Source organism: Carassius carassius, chromosome 49 (genome assembly GCF_963082965.1).
Source record: "Carassius carassius chromosome 49, fCarCar2.1, whole genome shotgun sequence".
Lineage (NCBI taxonomy): Eukaryota > Metazoa > Chordata > Actinopteri > Cypriniformes > Cyprinidae > Carassius > Carassius carassius.
Window position 1 is genome coordinate 5311912 of NC_081803.1, and position 15541 is coordinate 5327452.

Consider the following 15541-nt stretch of genomic DNA (forward strand, 5'->3'; position numbering starts at 1 on the left):
ATTATTCTAAATGTCATTATACTGTAATATGGCTTGTTTTAGGATGTTACAGTAAAAATACTATATGATCTTTTTTGCATAAGAGTTGTGAAAATTCTGGAAGGTGTTTTAAGTCTCATGAAAATGTCACTGTGCAAAAAGCCTTAAAGGAATAGTTCACCCAAGAAAAGAACATTTGCTATAAACTCAAATGAGTTTGTTTCTTCATCAGAACAGATTTGGAGAAATGTAGCATTGCATCACTTGCTCACCAGTGGATCCTCTGCAGTGGATGGGTGCCGTCAGAAAGTCCAAACAGCTGATAAAAACATCACAATAATCCACACCACTCCAGTCCATCAGTTAAATCTTGTGGAGTGAAAAACTATATGTTTGTAAGAAACAAATGTAAAATGTTTTATCTTTAAACATAAATTCTGTCCATAAACCATAATAACACATCCTCCGGTTAAAAGAAGTCTATCCCCTGTTGTCCTCTCACATCAAAATCTACTGACATGTTTGTTTAGAAATGTTTGGGACTGTTTTTGCAAGTGAAGGATGCTTGAATTGTGCATACTTCTCTCCTGATTCAGATGAGATGAGTTCTTCACTGTATAAAGCAATAATATGGACAGAGACAATGTATTTTAGCCAGATGCAAAAGCTAAAAGAGTTTGAGATTTTTGTGAAAATAAGTGATTGTTGCAATTTTTTTAACATCTGTTTTTAACTCTCATTCTGGTGGCACCCATTCACTGCACAGGTTCCAATGAAGGAACAAACTCATCTTGTGACATCTTGTGGTGTTTGGCAGCTGAACTATTCCTTTAGTTCCTTAAATTATTTTTATTTTTTTAGGTGACAATTTTGTTGTTGTTAATGCCTATTTAAACATCTGAAAAAATATAAAATTTTATTTTTATCCATTATTGTTGGATTGCATTGTAGAAAATGTTATATTTTAATAAATATACCTGTATATGTGGAAAAAGTGTCAAACACAAGCAATTATGGATAACATTGATGACCAAGAGGTAATGAAGCCTCACTCACCACACCCAACACAAGAAACAAACCTGCAGCCAAACCACATTTGCATAATTCTTTTTATTCACTATTATTGTTCTGTTATACTTTAGTATTTGTTTGTTTGATTTTGTTTTCCTCAATCCTTAAGCCCTTATTTGGGTTTGTTGTACATCATCATAACTGAACAGGAGGAGGATTGGAGCGGGATGGACCCCTTTAGTCTGTCAATCAGCTCTGCATCTTAAAAAGTGATTTCCTTTTTATTTTATTTTTATTTTTTATTGTCTCACAAAATGGACCTCACATATTATTTACACATACAGCAGACAATGTCCACTCAAAATGACACCAGAATAGAAAGATTCTGCTCTTTTATAGATTTTCTTTCTCTTTTTTTTCTGATTCAGACCAAATTTGAGTGAATCCTCTTTTAATGTTTTTGTGCGGAGTTTAGGTTGTTGCGCTGGACGCAAAATGACTCTCTTCACATAAAACTCTTTTCAATAAATACCTTGCAGGAAACAACTGTACAATCGTACACAGTGTTTGACTTTGATATATTTTTGGAGCATGTTAGTAAAACTAAAAATATAAGAAAGAAAATCAAACTATAATTTATCAAAAACTCAAAGTAACAAATTCATGCATATTTAATGTTACTATATATTTTTTTTTTCTCTCTCTCTCTCTCTTTGTCCATTAAAACCGAAAAAGTAACATGATAGATGGACCTTGTTTTTATTTACATTGATATTGGCACTGTTTATTTTTCTTTGAATCTGGAATGAACGTTATGAAACACTTAATGTTCACGTCAGTGTAACACTCTCATGGAAAGAAGGATGTTTTCTCTAAAAACTCTGGATTACATCCTATTTTAGGCAAAAGGAAAACAGAATAAAAAGAAACAATAAAACAGATTGATTTCTAGGGGTCAGACAGCCAAAAATAATGTACAGTGTGAATGTGAGTAAAAAAGCCATTTGACTTCATATTCAGACAGCGGCAGTTTTCACGTTTGGTGCAAAACCAAATGGCATTGTAATTTTTTTGTCTCTCAAGATACTTTTAACCTTTCATATACATTTACATTTTAATATAAACTCTTTATATCATCTCTGAAAGCAGCATTACTTAAATCAGGCAAATCAAAGACAAAACTTAAAGGAACAGTCCACCTAAATTGCATTTTATCATCTACTCACCCTCATGTCACTTCAAATGTGTATGATGTTATTTTTTTCTGTGCAACGTAAAAAGAGATGTTTAGCAGAATGTTCATGCGGCTCCTTTCCACTCAAAGACAATGCATGGTGACCAAGGGCTGTTAAGCAGTCCATATAATCTAAATTCCAAAATACAGTCATACAGTAGATTGTGTGTAAGGACGACAATTAGATTTAAGGCGTTCACAGATTCACAGATAATCGTCTCCACTGCAGCTCAAGTCTCATTCATGTTTACATATCCTCAAATATGGCACATCAAGATTGTCATGACAGGTTTGACTTGTATATCATAACCAATTGCAATCCAATAATTGTGGATATGACTTTAGGACTTAATAGAATACTTAGGACTTAATTAGACTTAATAATATTGTTGAGAGACAGTGTGCTCTTGCTTTTCTAAGCCATCAGAATTACAATCTTTCCTTGGTGGATGACCAAAAAGTTTCCAAGAATTGTTGATTTGGACTATTAGAGGAAACACTCAACATTTCTTCAAATGACATAAAAGTCCCAATACCCATCCTTGCAGTCTTTGCACTTGACCTCTTGTCTATTTGTATATTTCCTGAATTTGACCCAAGTGGTCAAGATCACAAGCAGGGCCGGCCCTGACCAATTTGCTGCCCTAGGCAAGATTTTACCTGGCGCCCCATGCATCACAGCCCATTTCACCCTGTCATTGTGTTCATGATTTAGCATATATATATATACACACACACATTACAGCAGAACTGTTTCCAACACTCTTAATAAATCATCATATTAGAATGATTTCTAAAGGATCATGTGATAGACCAGATGTCACATGTGACACTGAATAATGGAGAAATGATGTTGAAAATTCAGCTTTGCATCACAGAAATAAATGATAATTTAAAGTATAATAAATTGAAAACAAATGATTTTAAATTGTAATAATATATCACAATATTACATTTTTTTCTGTATTTTTGATCAAATAAATGCAGGCTTGATGAGCAGAAGAAACTTCTTTCAAAAACATTAAAAATAGTAATGTTTCCAAACTTTTGGCCTGTACTGTATCCCCCCAAAACGGCACAACTGTAGAGTAAAACATTAATAAAAAAGTGATAATAAAAAATGCTCTTAAAACTGACATGATTGTACAAAATCACAGTCTGGGGACTCAGAACTCAGAACAACTGCTAACATTAAGTTTAAGGTAAAAATAACTGCCATGAAATTATAGTATCTTACTCCTATGCAATAAATTGTTCTTTCACTACATCTCTTTACCTCTGTCTTTATCCTCTTCTCTTCTTTTTGCCACTGTATCTATCGCAGACTATGCTCATTTATAATGTGTCATGTAAATTCGGCCTTCCGTCACAATCAGGAAACTTTCACCGTGTCTAGAACTGGCGCGAGCTGCCAGGTCCGTTTCTACGAGCTGTGTGTTAACAAAAGCAGTGCTGTCTACATTGGATGCGGCGTCGGGCACGCTACACAACAAATTACCAACAACTGATCGTGCGCGCTCTGTTTCTGACGCACTTCAAGCACTCGATGGGCGGGGGAAGATTGAAGAGCCGGCCTTTTTTATTTTATTTTTTTGCTTTATTTGGTAGTATTTCGAATTAATGGTTTTTAAATAGTAGGCTATTATAAAAAAAAAATATGTAAAAAAAAAAAAATTCACTCGTTCACTCATTCTGGCGCCCCTATGGATGAGTGGCGCCCTTAGCATTTGCCTATACCGCCTATGCAGTGGGCCTACCGATCACAAGTACGTGCACAACTGTTGACACAATTACAACATAGTGTCGTTAAAATACAAGTAATTTTTTTAATTTTTTTACAGAGTTTAGTTACACATTTTTTATACTTTGCACATTTAAAATTAACTGTTCGTTATTTCATATGTAACAGATGACACAGTTTATACGTTGTATTATACGTTAAATTAAGTGATAAAAAAAAGAAAGTTTTTATTTTTTAACGTTTTTGTGAGTTTTTCCTCAATTTTGTGAGTTCTTGAACATAATGAATGATGGGAAATGCTTAGCCTCAAATACTGCTCTAAAGTGTTTTTTTAAAAAGTGTGTATTTAATGTGCATCAAGGGCACTGAGTTTTGACATTTTTGCGACCTGTACTCTTGTGCAGTTACTTCCTGTGATGTGCACATAATCTCAAGTGGTCAAGACCGCAAGTGTGTGTATTGGGACAGACCCAAAGACTCATTCATTTCTTCCCTTGTAATTGTAATTGTGTTGAATGTGCAGTTGTAGTGTACTTTAATTCTTAAAATTATACTTTTTTATGTACTTGCAGGTAATATAAATTAAATGAAATAAAAGGCCACTATTTGTACTTAAAGGGATAGTTCACCTTTAGTTGATGGTTCCCATTGACTTGCATAGTTTTCCCCCCATACTCTGGAAATCAATAGGGGCCAGCATCTGAAAGTGAACTATCCCTTTTAAGAGAGTACACTTTCATGACTATATTTCTTAACACAATGAAGCACACTTTTAAAAAGTGATTTATGTCAAACTAAAATTTTTTAATACATTTAAAATCATTTAAAAAAAATATTATACATTTTAAATCGTTTCATTTTCATTCACACTTTAAAGAAGTACACCCGTTGTAATGTGTTGTAAAGAACTTGATTATAATTTGAACTGTAGTGTGAGAGTGTATCTTCACCAACGGTGATGCACCAAATTGGAATATGTGCATAAGGCTTTAAAATGTATTCCTTAATAATAAGAGCACAAGTTAAATGTTAAGTTACTTTTATGGTGTTTTTTCACTGTCATTGTATGTAAAAGAGACGCATGGACATTCTGCTAAACATCTCCTTTTGTGTTCCACAGAAGAAAGAAAGTCATACAGGTTTGAAATGACATGAGCAAATGAGCACATTTTGGGGTAGGAATTCCTTCTGTTTGTCAGGGAAGAGAGGAGCAGTGAGATCTGTTTCCAGTGTTTCCATGTCAAACATGTGCTTGACGGCTGATCCTGAAGTCTGTTGTGTGTGAACAATCGTAAGGATGGTGTGTGTGTTGTCTACATATGTTCAGTGCAAACACATTAATACCAACCTTGTAAAATCCTCTTTGACCTTTATGTTTTTGACATTGATAAATCTAGCAGGATGGCAGCATGTAGCCCTTTCCTGGGCCTCATCTGAGTTTCGACAAGCGTTTTTGAGGGCACTCAGATCAATCGACAGGCGGGCCTTTTTTTTTTCGTGAGCCGTGCCTGCCGCCCCTCTCCCCGTCCCCTCGTCCTAGCACAGCCCAATGTACTTGAGATTGTTTTGGATGATCACGTCCGTCACCGCATCAAACACAAACTGGATGTTGCTGGTGTCAGTGGCGCAAGTGAAGTGCGAGTAGATTTCCTTGGTCTCCTTGTTGCGGTTGAGGTCCTCAAACTGCCTTTGCACGTACACGGCCGCCTCCTCGTAGGTGTTCTGCCCCTTGTAGTCAGCGAAGCAGACGGTCAGCGGAATACGCTTGATCTTCTCGGCCAGCAGGTCCTTCTTGTTGAGGAAGAGGATGAGCGAGGTATTGGTGAACCAGTTGTTGTTGCAGATGGAATCGAACAAACGCAGGCTCTCCGCCATACGGCTCTGTGAGGAAACCAAAGACAAGAAATGGTTAGTTGAAGAGCTAACAAAGGACCAGGCTCCCTCGAGTGGAAAACCTCTGGAGCTGATAAAATCAGTGAGTGGCCTTTAACCTTGAAGAGAGCAAACAGGGTAACTTATTTAGCTCCAAGAGACACTCTAGATCTAGACGATGGGCTAAATGTCAATAGAGATGACCCAGTGTGAGGACAGCAAATCACTACCAGCTGGGGACAGACAATGTGCTTTAACTCCTACAGACTCAGGGTTATGAATTTGAACAAGCCAAATTACATGAATGATACCACAAATCATGTGGGAGAAAAGTGTGCTATTAAGTGGTCTATGACTTTCTAAGCCATCGGAATCACAATTTGTAACTGTACTGTGTTATTTAATATTATATTTTAAGTTATTATATTTTAAATACAGTAAATTACAACTTGACAGATGGGCAATTACACCTATATTTAAATATAAATTTAAAGAAAAATGGTGTAAAAGTTTACCTTAAATCTTGTCAATTCATCTAGTAGTACATTTTAACTATATTTCAAAGGAGTTAGAAGCAATTATGAAGTTACTTATAAAGATCAGGTCGATATTTAAGTGGGTCAAAAAAGTTCAGCTAATTGCATTTTAATATAAATTTGAACTATAATCCATTTGCATTTAATTGCAATTAACATGCAATCAAATGTCCAAAAACGATACATTCCATTTTCACTCAAGTATTTTCTAAATAGTTTTTTCTTCCCCTCTAATAAGTACTGAACATTATACTTCTTCTTCTTCAGGGTTCTGAAGCCTCTTTTTTTCATTCTTACGTTGTTTTGGTAAAATACTTTAACTATCAATTTTTTTTTAATGATGACATACATAAGTGTTGGGTAAGTTACTTCCAAAAAGTAATTAATTACTAATTACATCATCAATATTGTATTTAAATTACTTGTCTTCATACTCAGCCTGACAAGTAATTTATTCAATAAGTAACTTTAATTATTCAAATCGTTAATTACATCTTAAAATCCCTATAAACCTTAAAGCATAGAAAATAGAAATTAACCTCTTTATTCTTCCATTTGAGTCAGACATGGAATAGTTTAGCCTTTTAGTTTTAATACAGTTGTAATAATTAAACATTATACTAAATAAAAAAATGTAACCTTATTTGGTTAACAAATAGAAATACTCTGTGAAATATCTGCATAAACAATGAGTACCACACACTGACATATTGTACATGTATTGGCAATCACTAATAGGCCAACTAAATTTACCTACTCCAAAAAAAAAAATATATATATATATATATGCACATGCACATATGCTTTGTATTACCACACAGTACATAAACAACATTCAGATATTTTATAAACTAAATTCTTATTGCTTAGAACTTTATAAACATCGACATCCGAATTTAATTACAGTAATGTGTAACATAGATACGCATTACACCCAACCCTATACTTTATCGAAAACGCAAGATGATTAGAAGAGTATGGTTCCAATCATCAGTCAGTATTTAGTTAAATCAGGCCATAACAGGAACCGCTGAAAATAATTGTCCCTTTTCTGTAAAGAATACAACGCATAATAACCTTCTAAACTTAAAAAAAAAATCCAAAAATAAGATTAAAAGCCAAACACAACAAAATCCCTACAGGAGAAACAACAAGCAAAAGCAGCTCACAGAATCATGTCAGTTTTAGCAAGCATCATATGGCCAAGCGAGGTTATTAACCTCTATTTCTCCAGCTCTGCTGACGAGTCCCTATCTAATTCAATTAGTCACCTGCCCATGTTCAATTACCTTGCTGTGTTTGCCAGCGTAATGCCCATAAAACAAAGGCAGAGGACAGGATGTAAATAACACCCGTGAAATGCGCAGAACAATTTCGCTGGCGACATCAGCTGAGCCTTTTACGATACCATCATTCATCCAAGTAATGCATTTTAATCTCAGAAAATGTGCTTTCTGCAAATATTTCAATGGTTAAAGTGTTTACTAAACATAATTTACTGTATAATCCATTTTAGCTGCATAGGTTAGACTATAAGACCACAATTAAAGAAGGCACATCAAAGTCAATTTATCACATATACTTTATTTTAAAATCGATTTAGATAGTTATTGATTATTCAATATATAGTGTGCAGTGTTTAGCGCATTTCGTGTGAGCTGCACGTGGTTGGGACGAGCAGCTTGTGACTGAGGGAGGAATCTGATATGAAGACTGGGCCGCTGTTTGAAAGGTTACATAAAACATCATCGTGCTTTAAGCAAATCACAAGATCATCTACCAGAGTGAGAGTGGGTTTCACAGAGACATTAATAAAATCAGTGAAGTATGTGAAAATGATGAAGGAAGAGTTGCTGTGATTAAGAAAAAGTATAGACCTCGTCACTGAGGCTCTTTCAGAACGTTAGTCTCCTCCTTTAGACCCAAGGTTATTCCTGCTGGTCCTGGAGCAACGTTCCCATCTACCAGACAGATATGAGGGGTCGTTTTTAGATTTGAGGTTTAAAGTGGTTTTTAAACTTTATATCAAGGATGATCAAGTATGACTCCCTCATTATTGGCCTCTTTCTTAAAACAAAATAATGACTACATATTTTAATGTGTAAATACAAATTTAGACTGTACACTGAAAAGAAATGGTATTGAAAATGTTTTTTTAGAGGTGTTGAAACAGTGAAACAATTTTCTCTCGGAAATTTCACAAATATTAACAGTAATTTTTGTAAAATCGTTTCAATAAAGAAATGACAACTACAGTTACACGTTGAATTAAACATGACTTTTGAAGCAGAGAAACTGAAAAAGTATTTTCTTGTAAAAATGTTGTAAAAATTTATTCAAATTCTTTAGAAAACCTGGAAAATATTCACTAACGTTATTACTGTATTAAATGTGTTTTTGCTTTTATTCTTTTTTCAACACATTGCAAATATTTAAAACAATTGAAAGGTATTTCTATGACGTTTTTCACAAAAAATTTCAATAGAATCAATTCTCACTGTTAAAAACCTGACTGTAAAGAAAATAACTGGTTCAACTCCTGATTTCAGTCTCAGGAAATCATAATGAAATTACTGTTAAACATATTTTGTTAACAGTTAACACTGACAGTTCTACAAAATACATTTCGTCAAATGTTTAATTTCTTTCTTTCAAATTTTTCACGTTCCTCCTTGCGCCCCCATGAGGCCCTGTGAATTTTAGCATTGAACCTGCTATTAGCTTAGGGATACGTTTACGACTTTTCTTTGACTGGAATGTCGTTCTAGGACCGAGAAAGAATTTTATAGGTTGTTTTGGTCATGTAGGGCAAAACGTGACATAACAGGCAGATATATCTAATAGTATGAGTAAACCTCCATGACATTCAAATGAAATCTTTGAAAAATGACACACACAAATTTGATTATTTAAAAAAAAGAAAAAATTTTCTCATAAACACAAACATTTATTCGTAACAGCTAGCCAGCTGCCAGATTGCGAGGGGCTGCGATTTTCGCAGGCCCAAGTGTGTACTCATATTCCTACAGAGAGAGGTCTTCCAATGGCCTTTAATTGGGCTTTCTGAAATCAGGTCACACCATTAGCCAAACGTCTCTGCAGATCTTAAAGTGTCCATTAAGCAATTGGGCATCCCAGGAGACAGGGTGGAAGTGCTTTGTTGAAGCTCAGGGTGTTTCCAACTACAGCCTTCGCCAGAGCTAAGTGTGGTAGAGAGAAGCAGAAGAGAGAGAGAAAGAGAGGAAAAAAGAGAAAAGGAGGCAGGAAGCCAGTGGGAGAGGATGCCCCACTGAGACACAATGCACAGCGTGACCCCCGTACTCTCCCTGCGCACTCCAGACACAAGCCTTCATTACGCTTAAATATTAATAAGGAGGTTCAACAGTGTATTAATGCTTTGTTTCCTGTAAATAAGAACTATTGGATTGAGACGTCTCGCTCTAGAAAATCCATTTCATTGAAGCTGAGTGAAAATGACTCTTGTCTAGTCTACTAATAGCCCCAGCAGCAATAAGAGAGAGCTATAAAGTATATTTACACCTTAACTGCCTTGCTTTGTCTCACATTTGTGTCTCATTTTCTTTATTCCCCTCTCCTCACATTTCCTTTGTTGGAGATAAGAAGATTATACGAAGATTATCTGTATTAGAACTTAGAAATACACCTAGTTTTCACTTCTTTTCATTAAATTATTATTGGAACTGCAACCGTTGCTCATTAGAAAAACGTGGCTGGCACAATATTTCTGCGAAATGATATTACGTTGCTTGTTGCACGTTTTGCATTTTGTAGTTCTTAGGGAAATGCCAGGTGAGTGGAGCTAAACACGCATTCAGTTTTATCCAAAACAGATGAACGAGAATCTATCAATATCTATCAAAACAGAACGGAGTTAGACCGATCGGGAAAACGGACAGATGCTAGCTGTACTGTAGCGATTTATCTTTGCCAAAGTTGTGTGCGTGCCTAAAAAGTGAGTAACAGTCTGCTCATCCATTGCTTTCTATATTGTTTGTGAACATTGAACTGATTTGAATGTTTATAAATTAAAGGCAGGGTAGGTAATACATGTATAAACAACTTTCTTCCAAATTTGTTTAAACTTTCTATATATATCAATGCATAATTAAAATGTAAGTACTCTGATAAAAAGAGTATAAAAATCGAGTGACTCTAGACCGTTTAATCTGTATTAAACACAACTCATTATTTCCATTTCGGGACGAAACATAGGATTGGCTTAGGCGACTGTCACTCTCTCGCAACCATGGCAACCACCCTTTTGCCACACATGACCTGCCCACTTGCGCGTGCACGTTTGATTTGAGGAAACAGCACGTTTGATTCAACAGGCACGGATCCTAGGAATACCAAAACAATGGCAGAGAAACAGCAAGCAAAATTCACAGTACCAGCCTATGCAGTTAGTGAAGGCAAACCAGGCAAAAAAAGGAAGACAGTAACAGTACAAGAAAAGGCAATGAACAAAAAGTCTTTGGGTAAACAAAGAAATAAAACGCGAGTTAAAATCGGCGTGGCTTTCCAGCGATGGCGAGAACTGAGGGAACTCAAGGGGCTGAAAAGTGACTCCTTGATGGCTTTATTTCTGCTGGACAGGTAAATCTTTCTTTTTGTATTTTGATCATACATATTTTTTTCATGAAGCATGTGTCATTAGCACACGTAGCTGCGTAATATAGCTAACATAACATTACTTAGCGAGCCATAGTAGAGGCTTTGGAAGGAGCCCAGAAGGGAGGGGGTGGAGTGAATGGAAATAATGAGCTGTCTTTAAAACAGTCGTGAGAGGTCTACAGTCACTCGATTTTTATACTTTCTTTTTCAGAGTACTTACATTTTAATTATGTATTGATATATAAATAAAGTTTAAACAAATTTGGAAAAAAAGTTTTTTATACATTTTTTTACCTACCCTGCCTTTAATGCATGCGATTGACAAAGACGAACTAGCTGGTAAAGATGTTCGTGTGTATTTACATACTAGTTATCTCACATATACAGTGTTGGGGAGTAACTAGTTACATGTAACTTAATTACGTAATTTAATTACAAAATAAATGTAACTGTAATCAGTTACAGTTACTAAGAAAAAATTAGTAATTAAATTACAGTTACTTCTGAAAATTTTAAAGATTACAGTGGGGATTACATTTGAATATTTACACGCATCCACATACAGATGTAATTGATTTCTTTCCCAAATTGAACTGACTATTCTGAGACGTACGGCCCTATAATTTCCGCGATGCAGAAACATAGTCTGGTTAGTAGAATCCAGTCATAAAAACGGGATTGCTATTGCCTAACACGGACGGAATATGCCACATTGGACAAATATATCAAAAGTACACTTGCATCAAAGCATATGCAAAGTTTTAATATTTGCTATAAATTCAGAGACAAAGGTTACTGTTGTTAAACCATGCCACAAATTTACATATTTATTTATTTAAAAATAAATACAAATGAGTGAGTGAAGTGAAGTGACATTCAGCCAAGTATGGTGACCCATACTCAGAATTCATGCTCTGCATTTAACCCATCCGAAGTGTACACACACAGAGCAGTGAACACACACTGTGAGCACACACCCGGAGCAGTGGGCAGCCATTGGGGTTCGATGCCTTGCTCAAGGGCACCTAAGTCGTGGTATTGAAGGTGAAGAGAGAACTGTACATGCACTCCCCCCACCCACAATTCCTGCCGGCCCGGGACTCGAACTCACAACCTTTCGATTGGGAGTCCGACTCTCTAACCATTAGGCCACGACTTCCCAATCGTAATTATTGCAAATGGTAATCCATTTGCAATAATAATAATTAAAAAAAAACATGGTTACTGTACTTTTACGTAATAAAAGCACTTAATATTTGTGAGGGAAAAACATGACTCATGTTCAGTATTAGGATTTTATATTGTAGTGATGCACTCAATTTGACATGTAGGCAATTTAGAAAGTATAGTTTTGTTAAATCTTGAGTGTTAAAGTCATGAGGTAGATGGATAACAGGGCAAAATAAAGAGACTGAAAAGAAAAAAGAAATGAAGTGAAGGTGAAGTTCAGGAGAGAACTTTTAATTATTTTGCATGTCCCCAAACTAAAGATTTAAATCTTTTTTTATATCAGGTCCATACAAAAAGTAGTGTTGTCCATGAATTTGTTTGTATGAGTTTGAGATTTCCCGGTCTGAAATTTTATCCCAGTCCGCCCCATGTGGAAATTAATGAAGCAGACATGCAGACATGTGTTCAAATTTGATCATCTTAATTCAAGTGATGAAGGATTGTAAAAGTCTGACAGTATTGAGCACTGCTGTAAGGTTAAACCTGAATGGTGTAAATGTTTGAAGATGATTAACAGTTGCAAATAAACATTTATTGGAGATTTTGAAAAGTAATCAAAAAGTAATCAAAAGTAATTAGTTACATTACTTTAATAAAGTAATTGAAAAAGTTACACTACTATTACATTTTAAATAGGGTAACTTGTAATCTGTAACCTATTACATTTCCAAAGTAACCTTCCCAACACTGCACATATATTACCACTATGTTTAAAGGACATAATCTGTGTGCTATTTAATCATTATATGGTTTATTTAATATATATTTAATATGCATCACTCATTTCTAAGAGTTAAAGCACTCTTTTGGCGCATGTGCACTAATGTTCTAGACAGAGCGGCTCCATCTCTGTCCTCAGCGCTGAGAGGTGTCAGATTTCAACTGTGCATTATTAGTCATTTCTAAGAGCGCATCTTTTCATATAATGGCACATGTTTCTTATTTGACTGTTAAATCACTGTATTTAATATATTCTCTGTGTAGATACTGTGTTGTTATTATACTTATTGTGACCACTGTTGTTATTTGTATATATATATATATATATATATATATATTTTTTTTTTTTATCTTTATTTGTAGAAAACAACACATACACATGCAAATTCTGTGGTGACAATAAATGGGTTAATCCCGTATAAGTCTCTAACTGGACGCTCCATTGTGGATCTGTTGCCAACCGGCAAATACACTTTAAAAGAGAAGAGCTACCTGTAGCCACTCAGTTTTACACCTACTCTAAACCTATCCAACAGTTATAAAAACATACTTGCAGAAGCAACCATGCCATTTTAGCTGAAGTCTTTGAGCAGATCACGGCTTTATTGTGATTTATATTTCATGGGACTGTTTCACTTTGCGAGTGCGGCAACAATAATACTACAGCGAGAATCAAAGTTACGCCTTCTTTCTTTGCGCGAACTTTTGGGTGGTGCTATGCAAATCTTCCCACACAGTGACGTAGAGGCATGGCTGATTTTCATAAAGAATATCTCTTTGGGTTTGATACTTTAATCTTTGCGAATTTAAGGATCTTCTGTATGCACGAACAGCTTCTAATACTCCAAAGACAAAGGTAAACATGAAATCGTATCATATGACCCCTTTAATAAACTTTTATGATTAATACAATATCATTGATATTGATCAGGAGGAAACTATGTATAGCACATACTGTAACAGTGACTGTAAATTGCGTGTTTTAGGTATGGGAGTGGCATACTTCGAGGCGTTGGGATATTTTTGATTGGCCATTGGGCTGGTTTTGTAAAACAGGCCTGGCAACCCTTGTTAACATTTTCATAACATATGAATAAAAGTTGCAGGAAGCATAGAGCTGACTCTCAAGCTATAATTTGTCTCAATACTCTCACAATCTGGTTGACAACTTTAAATGTTCACAATTGCTTTGATTATGTGAGTCAGTTCAGCTAATGTGGCTAATATGGTTAGCTTCAAAGCTTCACTGAATGCAGAGAGGCTAAGCTGCCCGGGTTGCTATGGATTTTTATTCCCTGACATCCATGTTCATCAGTAATTGAAACACATGAGTCAGTGACTGTCTAGCTTCCTTGTCATCCTTTAACATTACTGGAAACGGCTGCAGTTTAATGCAGTATGATGTATCAAAATACAAGTTTAGAATGACATTTTTTTCTTTTTCAGAAGAAAATGTGAGAGGTACTTGTTTGTATTGTGGGTGCCCAGATATTGCTAAGCGGTTGCAAATGTGATATAAATGCGGTTGTTAGCATGTTGCTACAATATGCAGTTGCTAGTGTTTTGCTGCAGTTGCTGGGGTGTCAGGTATCTTTTTTTTTAAATCATCATTCACAATCATGTTTTCAAAATTGTGCTGCATATGAAGGGCGCTGATATAACTTGCTGTTACACACTTAGATTTTTAAAGATACAAGGTTTATTCAAATCTGGGATAGTTCACCAAATTCATGTTATAATTTACTCACCCTCATGTCATTCCAAACCTGCATGACCCTGTATGGCCTTTTTTAAAGTAGATGTTTAGTAGATGTTGAAGACACATTCCTGTTTAAACCTGGTGTTTTAATCCATCTCTTTTGTCCTCTTAAACCACTTTGCCAAACACTTTAAAGGCAGATATAGTCATGTATATTAATGGGCTTTTTAGGATTTATCGATCTAATATTAGCGAAATGAGTTTGTGTAATTTACATATGAATGTGAAAGGAGACAACAGAAAACAATGCAGTGAGCATGAGCTTTCATTTCTGCTGTGAAAGCTGAAAAACTACACTGAATGCTGTGGGTTTGTGTTAAAATCAGGAATGGTAAGAGAATATTGTGCTTTTTACATAAATTTTTACATAAACTTCAACAACATATCCTGTAATGTAAAAGAATAAGGTCTGGTTGTTTGAACACATTCAACCACACGAGTGTTTACACTACCAAAGCAATCCAGTCGAACGAGTTTTCGATAGTGCCGTGTAGAATATTTACAAACTGTAGTCCATTGCTGATTCCAAATTACATTACAAAAATTGTAGTTAGTAACAATCTGTTTACATTACATATTTAAGGTAGTCAGATTTTTTGATTACTTTTGACTTAATTTGTTTATCCAATTGATTTAAATGAACCATATTGTTGACATAAAGATGAAGAAAATATTTTCCATTCACTGTTGTTAACAACATGAAGTGCATTAAACATTACATTTTGTCAAGTTTATTGCTTATTATGTATAATTTATTGCTAGTGTTTGAACAATTTGTAATCATGTCTTCAATAAAAATTTACTTAGTCTGATTACAAGTATTT

General features: G+C 35.1%; 1 protein-coding gene across 2 annotated transcripts in view; it reads right to left on the minus strand.

The window, feature by feature from the left end:
* Window positions 1–5466: 5466 nt before the first annotated feature.
* The window catches only part of LOC132132206 (guanine nucleotide-binding protein G(z) subunit alpha), a 47826-nt gene continuing 37751 nt past the window's right edge, over window positions 5467–15541 (minus strand). For both annotated transcript variants that reach the window (XM_059544519.1, XM_059544520.1), the window contains exon 3: window positions 5467–5846. In XM_059544519.1, the coding sequence (XP_059400502.1) occupies window positions 5502–5846 (345 nt within the window). In that variant the 3' untranslated portion in view covers window positions 5467–5501. The remainder of the gene's footprint in view (window positions 5847–15541) is intronic.